At 41.6% G+C, this 26,377-nt stretch overlaps 2 protein-coding genes across 14 annotated transcripts in view; one reads left to right on the top strand and one right to left on the bottom strand.

Moving 5' to 3' along the window:
- The window catches only part of megf6 (multiple EGF like domains 6), a 59,560-nt gene extending 42,304 nt beyond the window's left edge, over nucleotides 1–17,256 (top strand). The window contains exons 21-38 of the mRNA XM_039790509.1: nucleotides 19–147; nucleotides 231–362; nucleotides 731–859; nucleotides 4,179–4,307; nucleotides 5,050–5,178; nucleotides 6,155–6,283; nucleotides 6,388–6,516; nucleotides 6,825–6,953; nucleotides 7,067–7,195; nucleotides 10,845–10,976; nucleotides 11,269–11,397; nucleotides 11,607–11,735; nucleotides 12,870–12,998; nucleotides 13,431–13,559; nucleotides 13,758–13,886; nucleotides 14,724–14,852; nucleotides 15,010–15,138; nucleotides 15,558–17,256. Coding sequence (XP_039646443.1) covers nucleotides 19–147; nucleotides 231–362; nucleotides 731–859; nucleotides 4,179–4,307; nucleotides 5,050–5,178; nucleotides 6,155–6,283; nucleotides 6,388–6,516; nucleotides 6,825–6,953; nucleotides 7,067–7,195; nucleotides 10,845–10,976; nucleotides 11,269–11,397; nucleotides 11,607–11,735; nucleotides 12,870–12,998; nucleotides 13,431–13,559; nucleotides 13,758–13,886; nucleotides 14,724–14,852; nucleotides 15,010–15,138; nucleotides 15,558–15,637 — 2,279 coding nt within the window. The 3' untranslated portion in view covers nucleotides 15,638–17,256. The remainder of the gene's footprint in view (nucleotides 1–18; nucleotides 148–230; nucleotides 363–730; nucleotides 860–4,178; nucleotides 4,308–5,049; nucleotides 5,179–6,154; nucleotides 6,284–6,387; nucleotides 6,517–6,824; nucleotides 6,954–7,066; nucleotides 7,196–10,844; nucleotides 10,977–11,268; nucleotides 11,398–11,606; nucleotides 11,736–12,869; nucleotides 12,999–13,430; nucleotides 13,560–13,757; nucleotides 13,887–14,723; nucleotides 14,853–15,009; nucleotides 15,139–15,557) is intronic.
- A 7,116-nt stretch (nucleotides 17,257–24,372) lies between these two features.
- The window catches only part of mecom (MDS1 and EVI1 complex locus), a 133,586-nt gene continuing 131,581 nt past the window's right edge, over nucleotides 24,373–26,377 (bottom strand). For all 13 annotated transcript variants that reach the window (XM_039787617.1, XM_039787585.1, XM_039787612.1 and 10 more), the window contains one exon: nucleotides 24,373–26,323. In XM_039787617.1, the coding sequence (XP_039643551.1) occupies nucleotides 26,189–26,323 (135 nt within the window). In that variant the 3' untranslated portion in view covers nucleotides 24,373–26,188. The remainder of the gene's footprint in view (nucleotides 26,324–26,377) is intronic.

Here is a 26,377-nt window from a genome sequence, read left to right as displayed (position 1 = left end):
ATGTCATGTTGTGTACAGAGTGTCCCCCAGGTTTCCATGGACTAGGCTGTTTGATGCGCTGCTCATGTCATCCTGATGCCACTTGTGACCCACAGACTGGACGCTGCATCTGCCCTCCTGGCAAAAGAGGCCATGACTGTGCAACATGTAGGAACTGTAATTATTCTTATAAAAATGATAATGCAAGACTATACATATCTCTCACTGGAACATTTTGCTGACCTTCATAGCATGTGAATCCGGTTACTGGGGCCAAGAGTGCCTCAGTAAGTGCCAGTGCAAAGAGATCTGTCTGGGCTGTGACCCGGTCACCGGTCAGTGTTCGTGTGAAGCCGGCTTCACCGGTGACCACTGTGAAAAGAGTAAGTTAATTTCAAGTTTTAAAAGATATAGTTTGGTAAACACTGCCACCATGGGGCGATTGTCGCTTATGACATCTTTTGAGCTTGTTTACAATCCTGAAAACAATTTCCTTGATAGTTTAATTTAGTTTTATTTTAGTAATTTTTGTATATTTTACAGGGACTTTATATACTAAATACATTGAGTAGCTTATATATAGCTTATGGGATGTACCTCCAGGAACTACATTTAGTACCAAACATGTTGCCTATTCCATGTGACCTGAGACTGAGTTTCTTTAGCCGACTACATTTGCTTAAATGCTTAAGATTTAAGATATTGTTTTGCTAAATCACTCTTGATCTCTCCCTCATATGTTCACTGTTAGAGTGTATGGCTGGCAGTTATGGGCAGGGGTGTGCCCAGCAGTGCCAGTGTCAGAATGAGGCCCTCTGCGACCATGTGAGTGGAGCCTGCACGTGTTCACCTGGATATGCTGGCACCTACTGTGAAAAAAGTAAGATTTATTTTGTTTGTAATTAGTGACTATATTATACTATTCCTGATGGTATCTTGTGTGAGAAAAGTGAAGCTATACAAACTTTTCTATTATATGCGGAGTCACTTTAACTCCCTTTGGCACTTTTTATTAAACTCTTAGGAACAACAAGGTTAATATGAATGCACATAAGGGTATATTTTAGTTGACATTATCAATCTTAATACACTAGAGGGCGCCGCAGGACATTATTCAGATTGTTTTATTTCTTCCACAGTTTGAGTGAATCATCACACAGATTCAATGAATCATCAGATTGTCCATGTAATGTCATAAGCAAAACCATTTTAAAACCACACAAATCAAAAGATATAATTTGTATTAGTCATTCTGGGGTAGATGGACTGTATTTCATAGGTTGCACTCTTTTCAAGCATCCTGCAATAGGAAACTCTTCATGTTACAAATATTCTTCTCATCATTGGGATATTTTTATTGAACTGCAAGACATACCAACAGTCCAAGCGTCTTAACAATGTAATAGATTTGTTCTTGATTATAGTCTTTTGACTTGAAGTGGCCTCATGTTATTACAAAGTGTAAGATTTAGTGTAAGTGTACTACCAGCAGGCCCAGAAATTCATACCACCTCCTTAGTACATTGGGCATCGTAAATCATGGCAATGTCACACTAGAACAGAGCTTCACATCCCTAGTCATAACAGTCTAATGGCCTCAGGGTAGACGTCACTCTGATTGGACATCGCTGTGGAAATAAGGCTATCGGTCTGACCAGATTCTGTTTTCTGAAGGCCTTTTCTCCTCAAACAGAGGTGTCCAGTTTCTCCGTCTTCTGTTGGGCCTCTTCCTTCAGGAGAAGTCAGGAAGAGGCTTGTGCTGTGAGAAGGACCAGATCTCTCTTAGTTCATCTGTTTCACAGAATTAAAATGGAAAGAGAGGACTTTCTTTTTTAGTGTTTGATTGTAGGTGGGCGATTTCCGTCCACACACCGGTTTTCATCATTTTATTCATGGAAACACTCAGAAAGCGTGTTACTATGGCAAAATGCATAGTTTCATTGAGCATTCATGTGGTTGATGCTAAACATTTCAGTGGGGTTTTGTCAGAGGAAACAAGCTATTGTGCTGACATGGGTCTTACACACCAGACCACTTCTTCCATTAACGTGGATTGTGCTCCATGTTCTGGTCTGCAGCTTTGATGTTTGCATCAAAATAGTTCAATCGGTCGCAGTAAAAAGAACTTTGGCATTGAACATCCGCGTTATTGTCGAACAAACAGGGTTGTTTTGTTGTTGTTGTGTTGACCTCTTTCAGTGTATAGACCCTGAATGGCACCAGGAAGTTCTATTCTGTGTTCTCTCTCTATCCGCTCTATTTCTGTAGTCTGCTCTCCCCGGCTGTGTGGTCCCTGGACCTGCTTTATGGGCTGACAGCAGTGGCTCTTACACAACCAGGGATCTGGAAATAATCCTCCTGTTTTAAAGAGCTCATTTAGTCTGGAGATGGAGTCTTTCAGTGATGGCACAGTGTGTGTGAGTGTGTGTGTGTGTGTGTGTGTGTGTGTGCGTGTGTGTGTGTGTGTGTGTGTGTGTGTGTGTGTGTGTGTGTGTGTGTGTGTGTGTGTGTGTGTGTGTGTGTGCGTGTGTGTGTGTGCGTGTGTGTGTGTGCGTGTGCATGTGCATGTGTGGACCGAATCCTCTGTGCCTATACCCATAAACAAAGACTCAGAGGGAAGAGTCTTCACTTACAAACACTTGCAGACACTGTCCTAATATCAGATGACATATTGCTGCTCTTTGGTTAAAATGGAAACCAGTCGCCCCCTGCTGGCATAAACAAATAATATATTGTGTATTTCAGAGTTGTCGGTATAACCCCTGAAGATTTACTGTATAGAGTTTGTGTGCTGCAGTGAACTTTGTCTGCTGCATTTGAAAAGGAAGAAAGGTGTTTAAACATGTTGAGGTGATTACTGTGTGAAGACCTAATTAAAAGGCAAGCTCACTCATCTGAGATGCTTTATATTTCTTTTTTTACAGCGTAGATGCGTTGAGCCCCTGTCATTGGTAAAGAAATGTTGTTTCAGAGTAACATTCCTGAAACAATTTTCCACAGAGACAGAAAGATGTTGCTATGGTGTCAGCAATTATCATAACAATAAACAACAGACAGTAAGCCAGTGACTTTGCTACAGTCCTAATGTACAGCTGGTTTGAAGTGACAGCATCCTCAGTGGGCTGGCTTTAATAACATCACAGCCTAACCACTACAGAGGCAGGCGAAGACGTCACGCTGTCAGCGTGGGAACACAGCGATGGTCATGCCAAAAACTGCTGAGCAGGAAGGATACTTTTCCCAATTTGAGACCTTCAGGGAGAATAAGGAAGAGTGGCCAGCATCATCAATTGGAGCAGGAGAAGGAGGGTATGATGCATAAAGTGTAGGGAAACACCCTGTGTACTGTGGCATTTAGGATACACAATCAGAACACAGAAAACAGAAGAGAGAAATGTCTTCAATGGATGTCAGTCACTTGAACTTGGGCAGCGTTCCTATAAATAAAAACCAGAATGGTAGAACATTTGCTATTGCAAAATACAACTATTATGCTGGAGTTAGTGACAAATTGAGCGATCAAAAATAGGCTTTGAATAAACAGTCATTCTTTCCTGCTCTGGTGAAGTCATGCTTACAGACAATATTTACATCCCAGTAGTGGAGAGGCTTATTCCTCCCCCTGCCTCTGGCTAGGTTCTTGTGGATGGGAGGCACTATGTTTACCAAACTCTCTGAGTGTCAATTGACTCTATAAAACAATCTCTCTGGCTCTCCTTCAGAATGGGAATATCCTCGCATAAGCAGTGATACTGTAGGTATGCGTGCATGTGTGTTGGGGGGCAGTAACCTGGCTTTGTTTTCCTATGTATTGGTGGGGCCTGTTGACTCAGCAGGTGCTCTAATTACCAGCTCTCTGTGCCCCCTCTACCCCAGAAAGGGAACGGCCTTCGAGCTGCCGTCGACTTTGATGTGGCCCAGATCCACCACACATGTGGGACATGAGCTCACTTAACGAATGCAGACGCTCTGCAAATGAACAGCCGCAGCGTGGTACTGCAACTTGATATTGGTATTTTCAGTAGGTGGTAAGACAGAGAGGGAAAGTAGGAGGAGGAGAAGAGAGCAAGAGATGGGGAAGAGAAAGAACAAAAAAAAAAAAAAAAGGTTTAAAAGAAAGTTGGCATCTAAACCTTTTCCTCTCCTCTTCTGTGCAGCTGCCAGTTCTAACCAGTCGGATGTTTTATCTTGGCCCACAGTGTGCCCGGACGGCTTTTACGGTCTTGACTGTGGCCAGATGTGCGAGTGCAGGAACGGTGCCCGCTGCCACCACATCACAGGAGCTTGCCTATGCACCGCCGGCTGGGCAGGACCACACTGCATTCTGGGTAATGGAAGCCACATCATTAAAACGGGGTGTGAGGGAGGCCCTCACTGCAGACCATCACGACATCCTCCCCTTAAACACAACTGTGTTTGTGAACAATTATCTCTATAATGAGACATTGCCAATTACTTTTTTTAGGGATGGGTTAGGGTGGAGAAAGTAGGGACAAGAGTGCCCTCTGGCATACACAGTTTAATTGAGGTCTATTCTGGATAAATGCACCCACACATTTATAGTGATCAACATTAGGAAAAGGAGAACATAACTCGGAAGACTCTTTAGTAGCTAACCAATCTGTGTTCTCATGCTAAAGTTTCATGCCGTTGTTTTAATGAATCCAGTGAAATGCCCACTAAAGTTCTTAGTCTGTCATTCTGCAGTCTTATTCAAGACTTTCCTCTTGCCACAGCCATTTTGTGGTCCTAACTACTAGAGCCAGAGTCAGCAGAAAGCCACTTGCATGACTTAATGATGCATCTCTGTCATTAGCGCACTTTCCTCTTTCTTAGACTCCAAATGTCATCTTGGACTTTGTATCATTTAAGAGAAGTTTACAGTATGTGTGCTGAAAATGTTTCAGAATGTCCTTGCACTCTAGTATCATACTTTTACAGCAAGTACAGTTGCATTTGCATTTTAAGTTAATTCTGAATATGGTGTGTGTGTGTGTGTGTGTGTGTGTGCGCGCGCGTGCGTGCGTGCGTGTGATTGTGTACTTGTGTCTCTGTGGTTTGTGCGGGTAGAATGTCCAGACGGTCATTTTGGGGAGCAGTGCAGTCAGACCTGTGAGTGTCAGAATGGAGCCAGGTGTGACCACGTCACCGGGCGATGCAGCTGTGCGGCTGGGTGGACTGGAGTCAGCTGCCAACTGCGTGAGTAGCTCATCACTGAAGTAGCTAATCAGTCAGCATGACAAACCCTGTCAAAGGTTTTGCTGCCGTTTTCTTAAAGGGCAACACCAGTGGGTTTGTATGTTTAAGCTCATGTACTGAACATTACTTATACTTTAACACACACACACAACTGTTTAACAAAGCATGCTGCTGTGTTTTGGAAAGTTGGATGTATTTTGTCTGCTGTTACAGGCAACCAGTGGTTTTAATTCATTTGGGATAGTTAGATCAGTTAGTTGACTCTTTAAACTTGCTTGACAAAATTATTTCAGACAGATGTTAGTTTACACAACTTAAGCAATTTTTAAAAAGTATGATAGTTTATTTTTGTATTTTACAGAAAATAATGGATATCAATGACTGCCTGAAAATGTTAGAAAAATACACTCACAAAGACAATCTACAACTGTATATTCTGTATTAAAAAATGGTCAAACAAAAACTGTAAGGTAGAAATGTTGTAGTCCAGGAGAGACAATTTGGAAACACGCTGGTATGATCCTTTAAAGGCACTATTCAAATCATGTCAGAAGTTTGAGATCAGTAGATAAAACCCTTGGTTTCTTGCATTGGTATAAAAAAAATAAAAATAAAATTGTACACAAAAATGAAAAAACCCATCTCAGGAGTCAAAATATGTGTGATAGTTGCAGGTTTACCAAATGTATGTGAAGTGGACAGTGTGTCTCCTAATTGTCGACTTTCTGCTGTCTTGTGTGCAAACCCGTACACTAACACCTTATGATGATAGGTGATTAATAGACATGACCGTTGGGTACGGAGATAGACATACTGTTGGATAGAGTCTTATTATATAAATTCTATTTCATAATCAATGTCACATTGATATATATATTTTCATTACTACTAAACTTTTATACAATGGTCTACATTATTTTCTTAATCTTTATGTCATTAACTCTATAACGTACTGTGTTTGTGTGTGCGAGTTCAGCCTGTCCTGCAGGACAATATGGGGAACACTGTTTGGGTCAATGTCTGTGTCAAAACCAAGGCTCTTGTGATAGCATGACTGGCCAGTGCTCCTGCCCGCCTGGCTGGACTGGAGCCGCCTGTGAGTTAGGTGAGTCCTAGAAACAAATGACCCTTAAAACCCTTATGTTTTTCTGAAATAAATAATTTCTTGAATGCAACTTCCATCTGAGGTTTCCTTTCCCTCTCTCCTAGAGTGTGAGGAAGGACGTTTTGGAGAGAACTGTACCCAGGCCTGCAGCTGTACGAATGGAGGGAAATGTGACAGAGTGATAGGAAGATGTGTGTGTCTGCCTGGTTGGATAGGAAAGCTCTGTCAGTCAGGTGACTTTACATCAGCACTGTTGCATCACAGTATATCAGTTCGTATTTTGGCTCCCCCCCCCCTCACCTGAGATGTACAGATACATAGCTTGCCAGCAGTTTCTCTGTGCTACATTTGATAACATTTCTGTCAGGCAGCAGCAGCAAAACAAAAGTGAAGCTTACTCCTGCGATCATAAAAACTTGCTGTGTCAAAAAAAGTTGTGCAATTAGCCTAATAAGGATAAAAAGTGGACTTTTCAAAAAGTGTTTTTCTCAGACTCGATTGTTGTATACTGAACACGAAAGTTTGTGCATTTTGTCTGAAGCCTGTTCTAAGGGATTCTTTGGAGATGGCTGTGAGCAGAGCTGCGACTGTGTCCATAGTTCCAGTTGCCACCATGTGACAGGCCTCTGTGAGTGCGAGCCAGGCTGGAGGGGAGCCAGGTGTGACAAACGTGAGTGTGTATAGGACTGAGGAAATTGCAACAGAATGAAAGTGGCAATAAGGCGAGCTTTGAACATGAGTAAACTGACTGATGTGTGCCTGCATGCGTATGTGTACTCCCAGCCTGCCTTCCGGGGTCCTACGGTGCTTCCTGTGTCCAACGGTGTCAGTGCCATGCTGGAGTGTCCTGTCACCATGAGACGGGGAGTTGTGGCTGCCCAGCTGGACTCACAGGGCCTGGCTGTGAGAAACGTAAGAATAAGTAGTATAAAGAGTATAAAGATTTGAGGCTTTTTGATTTGTTCAACTATAAAAAAGGTAAACTCAATTCTTAACATCTTTGGAAATGTAGCATCTCACAAATGTCACTTATGTATAACTAGTTACTGAGAAAGCCTTGGCACATGGCTAATATCACGGTCACGCATTTAAAACCACTTGACTGACATATGTGCCTTGTTGATAGAAACACTGTTCCCCCGAAACACACCACTCCCATCAGGAAGGAAAGGCATCATGGGAGTGAAGTGATCACCAAGAATCATTCTGTTAATACTGATTAAAAATTTCCCCTGGTCCTCCTGGGAAAGATTACCATTTATTCTATTCCAGGAAATGCACTTTACAGAGGCACTAAACCCTCACTGTCACAGGACTTTATGCTAATGTTTCATTATTTAGACCGTGCCCTTTAGGACTGTATACGAGCAGCTTCGCTCACCACTCCTTTTACCTCCTCCCCACCACCACCTCAGCTCCCTTCCTCTCCTCACACACTCCCCAGACATCTGATAAATGTTACACACCAGTTGCCAAGTAAAACAGAAGGCATTGTTTTTGTCTCCTCGGCGGCGGATAAGGGCCTTTGGAAGGCAGACATGCATAATGACAGCGTCGTAATTGCCTCTTTAGTCTGGAGTCCTTTCTTATCTGTCCCCCACGCTGCCTGCTGCTGCCTGACTGAGTAGCAGAGTGCTGCGGTCTCACCCGAAAACATGTTCGGTTCACAGATTCATCTTGTTGGCTACGACTGATTGTCTGTGGACTGTTCATTATTGTGATGAGTGTTTACGTATATACTATGCAGAAAGGGTGTGTGAAAGAATGTCCCTCTGCGTCCATCGGTGATTGAACACCAGGGAAAGTTGTTGGGAGTTTTGGTTTTGTTACAGTAAATCTGAATGTCCCAGTATGTTCACAGAGTAAGTCTGAGGAAGGAAAGCAAAACGGCTCTTTGTTCCCACAAACTACTGTAACGTTTATATTTTTTGCCCCAGAAAGATTCATATCACTGTCGTACCAGTTACACTTTGATCACAGTTATGTAAAAAATTTAAATAAAAAGTATGTTATTCTAATCAAATAACCCCACTTTATTAGCTAGCATTAGCTTGCCAACTAACATGACTGTAGTTGTAGTTAGCAAAATCAGGTAGTGTAGCTAGCATAATATAAAGAAAAGCCTGATATTTGCAAATTTTATAATTTGATTAGAAGCACATTACAAATCAATATTGGATTTTGAAATTGAAATTATTTTTAGCAAAATACTAGCTAATATACAGTGCATTCCTTCTTTCACATTATGGCGCAACTAAAAAGGTTTATATACATTTCCCCTCTTCAATCTACATCCCATAATGATGTAGCAAAAACAGGATTTTAGAAATGTTTGAAAATTAAATAAAAGAAATAACTCAAATATTACATTGCCATAAGTATTTAGACCCTTAACTCAGTAGGCCTACTAGTTGAAGCACCTTTGTCTTCTTGCGTATGACGAGACAAAGCGTTGCACACCTGGATTTGGGGATTTAAAGCCCAGATCAGTGCAGTGTTGCAGCAAGGTTGGTCCTCATGGAAGTTTCTCCCTTCTCCATATAAGAGCTCTGGAGTTCAGCTAGAGTCAACTTTCTTACCCAGGCCCTTCTCCCTCAGTTTGGAAGGGTTCCCATCTTTAGGAGAGCTCTAGTTGTTCCAAACTTCTCCCATTTACAGTTTTTTCCAACTGCTTACACACAAAATCTTTTCATGTCACCCGATTTTTGAAACCTCTCACTCAAAGTGCAAAACTACACAGCAAATCTCCAAAACCATAAGCTATTTCTCAGCCTTTCACTCAGTTCTCAATTGAATAAAACACTTTTTTCAAAACATTAAACACAATTCTCTACCTAAGACACAAAAATCTAACAAGAAGTGACTTGCTATCCATTTCTAAACACAACCAATCAAAATGCTACACTTATTTACCAGGGCACACACACACACACTCCTCACATGTGCAAACACATTATGTCATAACTGAACACTAACCAATCATTGCTTTAGTATAGGCCTATACAGAGGCCAAAGGTCAGATTACCTGTTTGGAACAATGGATGCCAACAATAGACAGAGAGCAAGAGGAGGAGGAGGGAGAGACAGGAGATAACAACGAGGAGGAGGAGGAGGAGGAGGGAAGAAGAGTAAGAAGGAGAGCCATTTCTGATGAGATCAGGGAGAGAAGCCCATCTTGAGTAGCTTTACAGTGGCGTCCATACTGCATGCAACTATCTAATGACTATTTCAGCATTACAAATCAATCAGACTTTGTTGTGCACAAAGTGCATACAATTCTGTCCCTCCCCGCCCACACACAAGCACGCACAAACACTCACAACACACACACACACACACACACACACACACACACACACACACACACACACACACACACACACACACACACACACATATTCTTTATTCTAAAAATGTTACCTTTGGTTTACATATGTTTATACTTTTTTTCTTTGTTTCATGCTACTGTATACAACACTGGGCTACTCTTACAGACGTAATGTTTTGCCCAATACATATTTTCTGTTTTACTGTAACATTACATTGTTTTTTACAGTGCACTTTTCAACCACTTTCAGCAGACTACTTTCTCTCTAGAACATTGTAGATATAAGCCTATGAAAGACAAAAGAGCTTTAGATTTAGAACAACAGTGTGTACATGGTATATCCAAAAATTTACTATTATGAAAAAAGTGTTTGCCATTTGATGCAAATGCTTCATTTTGAGATGTGTTTATGGTATTTTGAATGCAGTGTTTCATTTTGAAGGAGATGTGAGGCATTTTGCATTTTGTGTGTGCAGTTTTGGGAATTGTGTGTAGAGTTTTGAAAAAAGGAGACATAGTTTTGAAAACGTGTGTAAGCAGTTGGAAAAAACTGTAAGATGTCACTGTGCTCTTGGAAACCTTCAATACAGCAGACTTTATTTTGTAGCCTTCCCCAGATCAGTGCCTCAATACAATTCTGTCTATGAGCTCTGCAAGCAGTTCCTTCCACCTCATGACTTGATTTTTGCTCAGATATGCATAATCAGCTGTGAGACCTTTTATACACAGGTGTGTGTCTTCCCAAATCGTGTCCAATCAACTGAATTTACCGCAGGTGGACTCCAATAAAAGTGTTGAAACGTCCCAAAGATGATCAAGAGAAATGGGAGCCACCTGAGCGTAACATCAAATGTTGTAGCAAAGGGTCTGAATACTTATGTTATGTGATATTTCAGTTTTTTTTGCAAACATTGCATAATTGAGTGTAGATTAATGAGGTAACAATTAATTCAAACCATTTTAGCAAAAGGATGCAACACATCAAAATGTAAAAATAACTGAAGGGGTCTGAATACTGAATGACTGTATATGTATTAACAAGAACCATTGATTCTAATAAAGGTCATTTATTGAACAGTGTGTTTTCAAATCACCTATGCATCTACAGCATGGGTTTAGGAAAACCTTTTTTCTTTAATTTTCCTGCAAATCATATGCCTACTTCTTTCTAAATCTGATCAAATGGCCCCACTGTTGTGTATATATGATATATTTCTGGATGTATCATCTTAGCCTGTCCTGCTGGCATGTTCGGGCAAAACTGCAGCCAGCTGTGCCAATGTTCAGGAGACCAAGAGCAGTGCCATCCCGTGACTGGGAAATGTAGCTGCTTATCTGGTTACTACGGGGCACGCTGCGAGATAAGTAAGTACACTGATGATTATCTACTGTCAATTTGGACTAATATGAGGCTTGGCTAATATGCCTTTAGTTAAACACGGTGTTGGGTGGGAGAAATGTGGTAGCAGTGTACATATTTGGCCCCATTTATAGATTTGAATTGATGTCAAAGTCATTGTTTATGATTGACTGTATACTGTTCATATTTTTAAATAAAATAAATAACCTTCAAATCTCAGTCAAATAACATAACAACAATGACCTTGTTCCCGCTTTTTCATTCTCTTTCCATCTCATCACTATGGCTTGTCTCCAGGATGTCGGGCAGGGACCTTTGGGCCAAACTGCAAGTCCAGATGCAGCTGCATCAATGGTGGTCGCTGTGACTTCAGGACTGGGACTTGCTACTGTCCTCCTGGCTTCATTGGAGCTGACTGCAGCTCAAGTGAGTAAAGAAACCTCCCACCTGTTTGCACTCTAGAATGAAAAAGAGTTTTTTTTTTGCACCCCTTTATTATCATTATTTGGAGTTAGTGTTTTAGCTGTGTCATTTCAGCCTCCTTGTTGTATTAGAAAATGCTGGTCAAACACGACTGAGGCGACCCACAAGGCTTATAAACTTTTGTGTAAATAAGGATGTTATTATTTCTGCAGGTTGTCCAAGTGGGTACTATGGGAAGGACTGTGCTAAGCTGTGCTCCTGTGGGGAAGGAGGGCAATGCCACTCCACAACTGGGAAGTGTATTTGTCCCCCTGGTAGAATAGGACAGTCCTGCCAACAAGGTAACACTAAACTGATGTCTTTGTTTTGATCAGCTATATCACACCAGTCCTTGTTGTTTATATCGCTCAACATTGTAAAGCTTACTTGGTGCTAAAATCAACATCAAAATCCAATATAAAAGCAATGTATTTGCAGTGGTTAAGATATACAGTAGTGATAATTAGTCAAAATAGCAAATTTGTTAAACATTAAAACAAAAATACTATTAACAATAAATGCAGGTTTTTGTGGGGTTTTGGTATTAGAATGTTTTTTTTTGAGGCAAGAAGAATTCACAACTAAATTGCAAGAGGCGATTCATTGTTCAACTTTGAGTACAACGTATCACAGATATCAAACATGGTTTGTATCGAGCTTTTTTATCTTTTACCCTTCTATTGAGTATACAAAAGGTTACCACAGAGGCTGACGTGCATCAGTGGGAACCACTGGCCCTAATGGGTTCTTCAGAAATAGGAGGCCTAACTAGAAAGTGAGAACCAAGCAATAAAACGAGGGAGCATTTGTCAACATTTCTCACTGTATATTTAAGTAACAAATTCTCCATTTCCTTCGTGTGAGGCCTCTGATGATCACAGGACTGTTTTCCCGGGAAACAGAGGCAGACTTAGGCTTTCTTAATCTCTCCCTTTATCAGCAATTCAGCTGGATTCCAAGTGGGGATTTCCATCACTGCTTGCGCTAAATGTTCTCTTCTTTAGCCTCCTGCATGTACTTGGACATACCACCTCTTAAGTTCCTCTAGTTGAATGTTTACAGAAACCTATAAGTAGCTCGTTCTCTGTGTTCCGTGTCGCTGGATTTGGCAAGGAAGCAAATAAATAAACAGAAAAAATCAAAGACTGCTTGCTTATTGTTTTCCCAATCTAAATTACCCAGAGAAACATGATTATTCTTTTATATCAGGGCCAAATTAGACTACTTTGCGATCTCTTTAATGAACTGTTCGTTAAATAAACATGAATGTGGGTAGTGCAATCTTGTATAAGTGTGTGTGAAAGAGACGGATAGACACTTTGTGACGCTCTGTGTGTTGCCTGTGTGTTACACCCGTTGGTGTGATTGCTGAGTAGAACAGAAGGGCCTGTAGTTCATGTCTTGTCCTGATATGTCTTGTCTGAATGTTTCTCAAGCATGTCCTAGGGGGCGCTACGGCCTGCAGTGCAGAAACACATGCGCCTGTCAGAACGGGGGTCTATGTGACCCAGCTGAGGGGTCTTGCAAGTGTGGACTGGGCTGGATCGGACGCCGCTGTGACACTGGTACGGCTTCACAGGCAATAGACCCAACAGAAAATAATCAGAACTAAACAAAACGATATTCAGCTCATGGGAAATCGCAAAACAACAACAAACAACACAACTGGTAGAGCAAACTCTGCTGAACGTTGGAGTTGTTTACCTCCTGCTATCAGATGATCCACTTCAGTTGACAGTTAAAAAAAACACTTCTCAATCCCCACTTTCTTCCGTTTTATGTTATTTCTGTTTTTTTTTTATAGCTAACAAATGGTAATAATAGGCGATCAACCAATATGACCCACTATTATAGTAGAGTTTTGTTATTGATCGTATGTCAGCTTTATTAAAAGTTTCCATATATAAATCATATTTGCACATTCTCATAATAAGATTTCTGCTAAATTATGTTAACTGTAATCACAGTTTCTTCATAGGTTGTGTGTGTATTTCCAGCATGTTCACAGGGAAAATACGGGGTTGATTGTGTACAAGACTGTCCATGCCTCAACAATGGGACCTGCGACCGTTTTACTGGTACCTGCAGCTGTACTGCTGGATACTACGGCCACTCCTGTCAACACAGTATGCAAACACTCACTTTTAATATAAAAGGGAAACTTGGTGATAAGGTTGCCAGTGGCCTCACTGACATTTCTGTAAAAGTTGTGAAATATGTGTCTGTCACTTGAACTTTGACACAACATGATTACATGACCATTTTTAACCATAAGCTGAAACAAGTAGTCTTCACCTAAATTCAGTGTCTTGTGTCTCTCTTAGGATGCTCATCTGGGTTCTTTGGAGTGAACTGTGCCCATACGTGTGACTGTAAAGTGGGGCAGGCATGTAACCACGTGACAGGCCAATGTGTGTGCCCACCTGGCTACTATGGTCCCCAATGCCAAAGACGTAAGTATATACAGTATATGACTATCGAAAAGATTAACTATCAACTAAAATCCATACAATTAAGTAATATTTTCAGTGGGCTGCCAGAAGTGTCAAATGGTTCAAAAATCATTGATTGATTTTGATTGGATGAAACTAATTTGAAGATAATATATACCTCATCTTTCAAGTATTTTATTGTTTAGGATATCGCACCAAAAAGACAGAAACACTATTAAGCACATTAATTAACAGCCACCTGGATGCCCAGCTGCAATAAGGCATGGGCAGAGCATGAGCATACATGGATAAGAGATCCCCCCCCCCCCTTCAAAAAAAAAATGAGTTTGTGTGAGTGTGTTCTGGCAGGCAGACAGACAGGCTAGTAGGTAGGTGGGCAGGCAAGCAGCCTAGTTATTTGATGAGAGACAGGTGTTTCCCGACTGCTTAATGCGTTCCTGTTACATCCTTGCGCCCTCCTGCCTGCTCGCAGGGCTCTCAGCCACAGTGTGAGCGCCTAAATGGCCACTTCAGTCCCAGCAGGAGATATGACTGAGCATTGCCGAGCAGCTGTAAGGCAGCCACAGGCTCCAGAGACAGACCTGGCTCTTATCTAGTTGCCTATATGCATGTAACATTTAATTGTTATATTTTGCATTTTCACAGGAATTAAAATATTAACTATCAAAACACAAAAGTAGATCTTAGTACAAAGCCTACCTTTTCCTATCTAAAAAAAAGCAAGTTCCTCAGTGAGCCAGTAGTCCATCCTTCTTGCAGTATGTAGGGAAGAGGGTTATGTAATGAATGAAGACAATGCTTACAGCTACAGTAATACAACCATGTATTTGTTTTCAGGGTGTGAATCTGGCAGGTTTGGATTAAGCTGTGGACAGACATGTGACTGTGTTGGAGAGGCCCCGTGTGACCCATCGACCGGACAGTGCCTCTGTCCCGCAGGAAGGACGGGACGGAGATGTGAAAAAGGTAGAGCTCAGCTTGAGGGAGCCACACTTTTATCAGCATGACTAACTAAACTGAATGAAAAATAGATGTTAAAATCTAACTATCTATCCACATGTTTGTGTTGTGCACACTCTTTCCTTTTTTTTTTCAAACCTTTCCACTGTCTTTTCTGTCTCAGCCTGTGGTGGAGACCGTTTTGGCCCTGACTGCTCCCTGCCATGTCAGTGTTCCCATAGAGCCCGCTGTGATGGGCTGAGTGGGCGATGCCTGTGCCCGCTCACCTGGCTGGGCCCCACTTGTAGTGAAGGTAAACCTATGCGCCCATTGCCACACACACACACACACACACACACACACACACACACACACACACACACACACACACACACACACACACACACACACACAGACACACACAAGGTCATGGGCTGTAAAGCTGAACCAGCTTTAGTGAAATACTCTGTCATGAAGTGCGAGAGGCTGAGCCCCATCACTCTGTGTGTCACCCTGTCTCCCTCAATAGCTGCTCCTGTCTCCTGACAGTTATTTTAATCTGCACCCAGCATGGAGCCGGGCTCGAGGCTGTCTTCGTTTTACCTCCTCAAAGCCAAGCACACGGGAGACTACGTACCAGTTACTTCTCCTCCAAAAACCCCAGAACATTTGCTTTTGATTTTCAAATAGTGCTGATGTCTTCATGCTTTTTTTCTTCTTCTCCCTTTTCAGCACTTCTACACCAAACCCCAGGACCATTGAACTTTTCTGTGTCCCAAAGAAAGAGAAGAGCAGGCAGCAAAACCACATAACCCAAGCAGAGGTGCAAACTCCTGACTGGACGTTCAAACACGGGGCTTGGCTCTGTCAAGCATTACTCAGATCATCTTGGTAAAGGTGATGTTAGTAATATTATGTTTTTGTGAAACTGGTACTCAGCTGTCAGAAACTGGCACTGCATCACTGAGCCTGGAGCTCAAGGTAATCACCCAGTAGACCTGGCATGTGAGGGGCCCTCAAAGGACCATAAACTCTTAACCCACCCCAGGACTGTCTAAGATTTAAAGTCCAGGGTTACACAGACTTCTTAGCAATACCCATAAATACCTGCATCCCATTTGTGACTATTGCTGATGGAAAGAGGTTAATTTGCTTTTCAGTTTTACATTTAATGTGCTGTTTGGACAAGATGTGACTGAATCTGATACTTTCTTGTCACTGGAGAGACTTAACAACCAATATATTTACGTGTCCACAAAAAAAACTTGATGGTTAGCATAACAGAATGCCAAACATAGAGTATTTCTGGTGAAATGTAAATGCCTCTTTACTTATACTAACAAAATAAAACACCAAGATCCACGCATACAGGGAATGCAGGCAGGTGAGCTACAAAAATATGGTCCAATAGAAGAGCCATAAATGTTGAAGCAGGGGATGTTTCAAAATAAAAATGACCTCTGGACATATTTTGAAATATAAAAACATACTCGGCTTTAAATGATCATTTATGTCTGGTATGCTTTTTTCACAAAAAGTTCAATTACTTTATTAAATGACATACTACTGTTTTTCCAGAAGTTCAGAATCTATTAATTGCAAAGATGCAAAAAGTGTTTGAATCCTCATCAAGACTTTATGTACTTCACTTCCACCAAAACACTGAAAAGGCCTAGGGAGGGAATCGTATCACCTTATGTGTGTGTTTATTCCCTTTAATTTCTTTCTAAAATATTTTATTATGTTTTGATTTCACATTTAGCCTTGTATTCTTTGTGCAACTGCACCATTTGCCAAAAGAAACTAACTCGGATCATTGGATAGTTGGTTTACAAATTATTCTGAACAGATTTTTTAGCTATGGGACTCCTTCACAAGAATAGATTAACTTAACTTATTTTATTGTGCATACACCTTTTACAAATGTCCATACAGAGATTGTCATCCATAAGCTATTTCAACATGGCTCATGGAATCTGAATGAACAACCTTCATTACCAGCATTACTAACACTCTTCATTCATTAGCATTGATCATGGGTTTTATTATTGCAGTGCGGCATGCTGGTCGCGGAATACTGCAGGCAAACGTTGCACACATTGCACTTCTTTCAGATCTGTGTTGATTGAGTCAGCAGCTCCTACAGAGTTTGGGAGTCTTATAGAAAATGATAAAATTGATGTTAATACTTCTACTACTTGTTCTGTGGTACCTGTAGACATTTCTATGGCCACACAATATTAAAAAGATACAAAATAATTACAAGATAATCATACCATATCACTACTGCTATCCTTCACCATACATTTGATTTAAATTAGTGTTTCTTTTTTGCAAAAAAATTATTTGTATTGTATCTCAGGTCAGTGCCAGTTGTATCTATCATAACCTACTGTGCTCATTTCCTGACATACCTATGTCAGTGGTGCTACATTGATACATTTTGTTTGTGTAAAATTGATAAACTCAGTTTTTACTGTTGTTTTTTCTACTGTCTTTTTATTTCATCCATGTGTCTTTATCATCTGTGATTGTGTTTTGACTGAATCAAAAGAGAAAAAGAGCCATGATTCAAATTTATAACGACAAAAACATATGTGGGCACCTGCTTTTAAACGTCTATTTCTGAATTGTGTGCTTTGAATGCAGCGTTGCATGGTACTGATTTCTATGATCCCTGGGTGGGGTTGGAGGCTGCAGTAAGGTATGGAGGTAGAGAGAAGGGGGAGGAAGGTTCCAGCTGTCATAGAGACCTATGGGATCCTGTGTGTGTGTGGATAGGTCATTGTGCGTTTTTGTGCAAGGCTACTACCAGGCATCTCTCATCAGCCAGAGAAGGGTCAAGCATTAAGGCCATGCCTGCCTCCCTGACAGTAGTCTAAAGTGGGTGGGGGTGTGAGAGGCACCTGTGTGGGGTGTCAGTGTCAGAGAGAGAGCGTGCTCTCCCTGAGGCATTTTTCAAGTGCACTGGAGCATATTCTCCTCTATCGGCCAAAGGCGGCTGTGGGCTGGCAGAGGCAGGCAGGTGCCTGGACCAAACATGTACCCCATATCCAGCATCCCCGGGGTGAGTGATGGGTGAACGGTCCCGCTAGCGGAGGACGAAGCCCCCCACACCCACTCTCCGGTGTGGCTGATGGATGGGGGGGCGCTCCAGCTCGCCCTGCGTTGTGACAAGCAGCAGATGTTCTCCAATAATGTTTATCGGCCGGGCCTTCATCTTCAGATGACACACACCTGTTTCCAGTCAAACAGGCCCAGAGAGGCCATCCATCCACAGAGGCCTGGGTGGCCACTGCACCACTAGATCAGCCCTCCACACATAACGCTGGGTGCCACAGCAGACAGTGGTGCATTAGATGAAGAGCTGGCATGGTAAGAACAAGAAGTAGCTCTGATGGAAGCCAAACCTAATGTATGCTTACCACACTGCCCTGTTGCTCCAGTCTTGTATTAGTAATACTCCATAGATACAGTATGTAGCAGGGTTTTCTTTCTTTTATTTAAGATGTTCATAGGAAAAGGAGCTGATTCATCATTTTGGTTTACTCAAAATGATCTCAGCACTTTGAAAGGCACTTTTGTTTTAAGACAAGCACAGGAACAAAGACGCTCTTTGTGCTAAAAAGCTTTTGGAGGGGAAAAGGCCTACTGTTGTATGCATGCTGGCTCATCAGGAGAGATGGAGAGAGAGAGCGAGAGAGAGAGTGTGTGCAGGAAACTGCAGATGAAATAGCCCATAGCCGGTAAGATCGCATCATGGGTACTTTTTCGTCGTAATTAAGCATAAGCCACTCTTTGCAAGAGAGATTCTATCACTTAACTGCCATAGCTTCAAGTCCCAAAGATCATTTCTGCCCCTCTGCGTTGAACCAGATCTCCCAGAAGGCCACTGTGTTTTGAACTCCAGCTGACAAAGCTGTCGGCTCAGATAAAAGAATGAGGGGGAAATCATTTCAGCACGTCCTGCACCATTTGTTAGGTTGTTGCCTGGAAAAATAAATGTTAAATGTCATGGCTGCAAAAAGATACGTATCAAGGAACTCTCCCACACTCAGAAGGCATCTTTGGTTTGGATGTGTCAGCAGAAATGATCACATCATTTACTCTAACCAGAAACTAACCATATATATACGTGTGTGTGTGTGTGTGTGTGTGTGTGTGTGTGTGTGTGTGTGTGTGTGTGTGTGTGTGAAACGTTAAAGTTGAACTAGATGTAAGGAGGTGTACATTAGTATAATCACCACTGGGTGGCGGTCATTATGGAAAAAGCATGGATTCAGTGAGCGTACCTCTGAGTAAGTGAGTGAGTGCACATGAATACATGGCTCATGGTGTAATATAATTAACATAATAAAGTTTATACATTCAGATTGGCTGATACAGAAGCATACCTTTTATGATTAAATTGCTCCAGCAGTACCAAAACCCTAATCTGCTGCAAACACTGAATGACTCGGAATGCAGCTGAAGGCCCTGATGAGCTACTTTCTAATCTACTCCATGAACAAAGAATGAGATGATTTCAATAACAGGCTCCAAGTGGTTCTGCCACCACGCCTGTCCTGATTAGACTCGTCATATTAAAACCATGTGCACAACTGCTCTGCTCCGTCCTGGTCTGGGACTGTGCTGAGTGTCCATCAATAACACTAATGACCCGTAACCTCCAGGGAGAAAAACAAACAGTGTAATGAAACCACAACCTTAAACTCTGCTGCTTTCTAAGAGGGAGGCAAATACAAGAAGATAAGCAGAGAAGAAGAAGAAAAGAAGAGAAGAGAGACTGAGTAGCCTGCAATCATCTGCTCTGCATACACACTTAAGGGAGGACACAGACAGACGAGGTGCTACCATTATTGTAAACACAACAAAAACGTAATGTGATGATTTGTGGAGTCTCTCCACCCAAACACACTTCCCACTTGTGCCAACTGTTTAGCAAGCACCACTCCATACCATCCCCTCTACCCTATCCCTCCTTGAAGGCTAAACTCCCACACCCATCCATGCCTCCCTCTCCGAAAACGTTTCCCCTGGCGTCTGAGTCAGCACGGGTGCCAAGTCAATCAGTGTGAGAGCTGCCAGCTGGGATGGCCTCACTCTGGGGGTGTGATGTATGTTCCAGCGAGGGGGCAGTAACATGCCACACAGGGTTGGCTGCGTGAACGGGTGGCCGAGGAAAGGAAGGGAGGGTTAGGGTGAGGGGAGAAAGAAGAAGGGGAGGAACGAAAAAGAGGACGGTGGCTGAACAGGAGCTGTAATGAGGCCTGATGGATTCTGAGGCTGTGCCAGCTGCCCCATTAGCTGAGTGGCTCCCAGCCCCACGAAGCATTGCCCACAGTGTGCCCACCCGTCCACATATAGACACTGTAGAGACACGCACGTGCACGCACACACACACACACACACACACACACACACACACACACACACACACACACACACACACACACACACACACACACACACACACCCAGGACCTTGCCAGCCACACTTCAATAGACACTGAGCCCTTTATGAGAAGCTGTGGGTTAATGACGGCAATAACTCGTCCCAACGTGTTGATTAAGTGTGAGAGGATACATGGGTGACATTGCCATGTGCTAATCAACACTGATCAAACCAGCACACGCACAACAGTTAAATGTTAAGCTGCCAAAATCACCCAGGGTGCTCTCATCGCACCACTCCACTGCCCACACACAATGACATTATACACACTGCTGTCTATTCATAATATTTTGGTGTTCTTTCAAGAGGCATTGCCTTTGGACATTTGTCTGGGGAAAGTTCTTTATGTAGGTGATGTAATTACATGCACTGTTATCCCGAATTAGTTGACTTTACTAGAAATTTGCAGGGAAACCCGTTGCCTTAAACCGTCTACGTTTTTACACATTGTGAAACTTAACAGGTCAAGTTGTATTAACACAGAGCAGTAAGTTGATGCAGTAGACAAATCAAGTTTACATTCGTAGGCATTACTGAAAATCATTAGTAAACAAATAATTTTTTTTCTAGAGTCACGTTGTCTAAAATAAGCATGTAAGTTAAAGCTTTAGTGCGTAACTTTTTTATATTAATGAACGTCCGTTACATTCAAGCCATTGCCAAATAAGTTAATACAAAGTGACTATCAGCTCCACATAACTCTCTCTGTATTTCTCAGTATGGCTATGTTCAGAAACTGTTGTCGTCCGGGTACTTTCCCGCACAGAAAATCGAGAGAGTCCATCATGTTTTTTTAATCCACCATGTCCTCCTTGGCTACTAGCAACTGTGTTGAGGAGGGGTGGGGGAGGTGCGCGATCAATGAAGGCTTGAATCACGTGGATGCATCGTAAATTTTGTTGTCATTACTTAGAATTCCTCCAGAAACTACGCACTACAGCTTTACAAAAAACATTACAGGTATACAACATTAGGCCACCTTTCACTACAAACAAGTAATTTGTTATTATAACTTTCTTTTTTTATTTATGACAGGCTGACTCCAAGACCAAAGCATTCAATACATTTGTTCCAACATAACAATAAGGATATACATTACTATACATACAGCATTGTGAAATTCCAACTTATTGTACAGTATGGAACGTGACTGCCCAGAAGCCATCAGTCCCCCCAACAGGTCTTGGTCATGGTGCAAAATTAAATGTAGCTTAACATGAACACTAAATCAACCATACAAAACTACAACCCAGATAACATAAATGCACACCCAAAACATTAACAGAACATTATTAAAACACACTTTAATTAGGACAGGAACCGTTCAGAACATATATTTTTTTCTTCCCATGAGCCTTTGCATCGCTTCAGCGCAGAACAGTTAAAGTAACCCCGCTCCTCCCATACAGAAACATAAAATCCCTAGTTATCTCAGCTTAATATGATCTGTGCACTGCATACTTAAGTTGATTATAACAAACAACTAATGTGATTTAGTAATGGATATTAAAAAAACATGAAAGAATAAGTAGTGACTACTAAAAAGTTTAATTACAACTAAATCTGGGTTTACAGTGGGCAATTGCAGTGGGGGCGTGGCCACTGAGGAGTAGTGGCACAATTACCTTGCCAAATTAGTTCCCCGAAGTAGTCAAGGTATAATTCCTGTTTGATAGACGCTTGTTGAACAATTGCTTCTGCATGTTTTTATTTTTTTATTTTTATTTACTTAATGTTTAAGCTAAAAAATGTTTTTTTAATTAAACGTCTGGCTTCTAATTAGCAAAAAAAAAAAAAAAATGATGAAGTACAGTGGTAGAATACAACTAAGTACATTTACTTAAGTACTGTACTTAAGAACCAATTTAAAGTTCTTATACTTTACTTAAGTCTTTTCTTTTCATGCCACTTTCTACTAGGGCTGGGCGATATAGAGAAAATCAGAATCACGATATTCTTGACCAAATACTTCGACGTCATTGTTGCGACAATATTGTAGGGTTGACAATTGGTGCTTTTACAAATAATTTTACCAAGGAGATTTTAGATATGTAATCCCCAATAATGAGGATATATTGACTAACTGGCTAAAGACAAATAATTCAAGTTCAGAAAATGACATCACTTTACTGTAATGCAGCCTGTAAAACCTGCAAAAGACAACACTTATGCCATATTATCATAGCACCATATCCAAAATCTGAGGCGATATCCAGTTCAATATATCAGTATTGATATAATATTGATATATTGCCCAGCCTTACTTTCTACTTCTACTCCACTACATTTCAGAGAGAAATATTATACTTTTTACTCCACTACATTAGTTACTAGTTACTTAACAAATTAGGGTTTTTACACACAAAACACATTTTATACACAAGGTATAAAATACGATGTTTTATTATAAATTAAACTACCCATCAATATACAGGCCTACGAGTACAGCTGAAATGATGAGCCAGTTAAACTTTTAGTTGATTGATAGAACTGTTTTGATCGTTTCCAGTTTGAGTGTGAGGATTTTTCTGCATTGAGTACTTTTACTTTTAATACTTTAAGTACATTTTCCTGATGATACTTACATACTTTTACTTGAGTACCATTTTCAATACAGGACATATACTGGTAACAGAGTATTTTTACAGAATGATATTATTAGTTTCACTTAAGTAAAGCATCTGAATACTTCTTCCGCCACTGATGAAGTACAGACATAAAAAAACTACAAGAATAGTAGATAAAGCTGCTATAAACCATATTTCTTATATTAGCAATGGCTCAATTGACTATGTTCTTGGGGGAAGAGGTTTTTTTTGCTTCACTGTTCTGGTTCACTCTTACTGCTCCCAGCTGTTTCCATTGAAAAAGCTCTAAAAACTCACTGTACACCACCTGCTCAGCACCAAACAACAGACAGACAAACTCAGGAACTAGCAGGTGAACGTAGGGGGAGCAGTGAGCAGATAAAAAGCTAGATACTCCATATGAATGCTAATGTTCTTCCCTATCTGCTGGATGTGTAAATGAGCAACTGTTTGCTTACAAGTTCACCATATCAACTCAAAAGGGGATGATACATGATGTCAGTGATGTGTTCAGAGATCGTTTCTGCTGTCCTCAAGTGGCCAAAAAAAATAATAATCAGTAACTGCAGGTTTAAGGATTTACTGTAAATCCTGGATTAGCAGACACAAATCTCAAGGAAAAGTCAAGCTGTTGCATGCCTACTGACTACTCCACATAATCACATGAATGAGTCCACAGTAGTACAGGTGGCAAAACTCACACTCGGAACCATTATCACTGGCACTCCATTATGGCCCTGTCCTGCGCCATCACTACCATCACTGCAGCTGACCTCATCAAAGCTGGACGACCCATGCTGACCTCATCAACACTGCGTGACCCCCTGTGACCTCATCAAAGCTGGACGCCCCATGGAGCCCTGAGGGCTGACGACAGGCCCTAAGAAAACACCCCATCCATTAGGGTGCCAAGAGCACTGTAAATGTGGAGTGTCAGCGCCAGCCATCTTCACTGTCATGCCCAATTCTCCAACCCCCCACCGAAGCTACTCTCCGGACAATGGAGCTGCTGAACCTCCAACCCTCCCAGCCACAATGTCCGCCCACATTGGCTGGCAGCAGTGACAGAGGGGGGTGCCGGATGGGGAGGCCTGCTGCAGGATGGGACTCTTATTGAGCGTTTGAGCGATGAGCCAGGTCATCACATCTACCCAACTCATCCATCATGCCCCACAAACAGACACAAATAAAAAGGACACATTCCTGCCTCCGCTCCCATTACCACATTCAAGCCCTCTCCAGCCTTTTCTCTCGTTCCCTCTCTCTATGCGAGCCAAAGCCTGGAGAAAAAAAAGAGGACCAGAGTTCAGGCTCTCACTCGCTCTTGGAGGCCATGGGAGCGCCAGAAGAAAGCGCCAGGTGTTTTTTTTTTACTATAAATCCCCATTTGGGCCAAAATGATGGTCAGCCAGAAAGACTGTATGGAGTAGGGAGGTGTGAGGGAGATGGGAGACAGAGGATGAGTAAAATGTTTAAGTAAAAATAAATAGAGAATGTAAGACATGTCAATCCACATTGTAGTCCTTTATTTCTTAGTTGTTCCTCCCACAGTATTGAATTGAAATGCATAACAGTTACATTGTAGAAAGCATTAAAACAAAGTACCTCAACTTGCTGATTACTTTTTAAAATCGATTATAAACAAAACAACGACATAAACAAAGAAAAAAAAAAATCTGGTCCCTCAAAACGGGAGAATAAATGAAAGTAATCTGTTATTTATCATAAATTTGGCACAAGGGATTAACATGAACCAAACGTCACACAAGCTTGCAGACAACCGTAGAAAATGTCAGATACAGATCTTACCAGACCAATCATGCGTTTATGAAGAAATTATACCTGGCTTTTTTTTAATATCATTCTTTCTAATGTTTTTCATTTTTTACAATTGAATCATTAAATTGTCATAGAAAAAAAACCCTAAGTAATATCTATTCATCGACCGGTTTCATTAGAAGAATAAGGAGTGAATTGTATGTTTAATACTATCCGGCACTCAAATGTAATCTACAAACCCCAATGAACTCTGGGATAGGCCCGGTGAGGAATCTCCTCTTCACCTGGGCTAAGAGCAGTGCTATTCAGTAAACAAACTACAGTTTGCCAAGAAATAAATACAAATCTCAACATACAACAGCAAATAACAACAACAACACCAACAAAAAACTGAAAACAAAATCATGATTGTCTAAAAATGAAAGACATACGAGCATGGAGTAGCTAACGACTAGCATTCAGGCTATTTAGTGGTATTGTTGGACTAGGATGGATTCAAGGGTTTGGAAAAAAAGACATATGCCCTTTACAGAACAACAATTAACTTCAGCACTGGCTACTTATTTCAGTAAAAAAAACAAAACATTGTGTTTTCTTCTCTTCCACTAAAAAGACAATCTATTTATATCCTTTCACAGATAGCGCAGGCGGGCAGGATGGAGTGCAGTGGAGAAGAGTTGGTAGACACTTGTGTACAGTGCTATGATTGTGCAGACACACGCAGCTATGAAAACACAGATGGGAAACTGGCCTGATTTCAGTTTAACAATTACTTTTTTTTTTGTTCTTCAATGACTTCAGTGATATGAAAGCGCTGCTAGCGCTGTCCTTACATGGAGCGGTTTTCATTTGAACTGAGGTTGCTAACCCCGCCCTTCATTTTTATAATCAAGTACATGTATTTATGAGAAACACCTGTGGATCTCTGGGGGTTAAAAGGGAATTCTTATAATATATTTTAAAGATACTTTTGTCAGATGAGCCAGGGCTCTGGCTGTGTGGTGTAAAGAAGGCTCTGGCTCTAGGCGGAAACTGGCTGTCTTAGAGACACAACCAAACTCACCCTCTCAGCATTAAATGTTTTCCCTGCGTTCTATGCGCTGGGCAATAAATGCAGTCTAGCAATGATACATCAGCACATCCATCTTCCATGTCCACCAGCTGCCTTTGCTGTGCAAAACATAGAAATTCAGCAGAATAAATACAGCTATTATTACTTATTATTATTTTCACCACAATGATCATCATTGCTATCATCCTGGTTGGTGTTAATGCAATTAAATTTTAAGGTCTCAGAGGGACATTTTGCTCTCTATTTGTTGGAGGTTTTTAGGGCTGGGGCTAGGCTGGATTCTGTGTGGACAGAGACCCTGCTTTGTGTGTGAGGCACTCCGCTCAGCAGTCAGATGGGCCGTGGTTCTGCTCAGCAGTCACTCTGTGGACGATCAGGGGCCACCGCACATAGCCCCTGCAATGGGCTCCCAGTGCCATAGGTCAGGTTTGGGGGTTGAAAGGTGAAAGGAAAGCGCATAGGGGGTGTCATCATACGTGGCTGAGAGACTGGATGGCACTGGATTCAGCAGCAGCCCGTGCCAAATTGTGCCACATGGTGGCCGGGGTGTGGGAAGCTGGGTGGAGAGAGTCCTTTTCAGCCAGAGATAGCATCATGGCGTATGCCTGAGGGAGAGGGAGATGGACTATATTTAACTGCCATCCTTAAATGCAAATATG

Source organism: Perca fluviatilis, chromosome 2, assembly GCF_010015445.1.
Source record: "Perca fluviatilis chromosome 2, GENO_Pfluv_1.0, whole genome shotgun sequence".
Taxonomy (NCBI): domain Eukaryota; kingdom Metazoa; phylum Chordata; class Actinopteri; order Perciformes; family Percidae; genus Perca; species Perca fluviatilis.
This window is presented reverse-complemented; position numbering and strand designations above follow the sequence as displayed.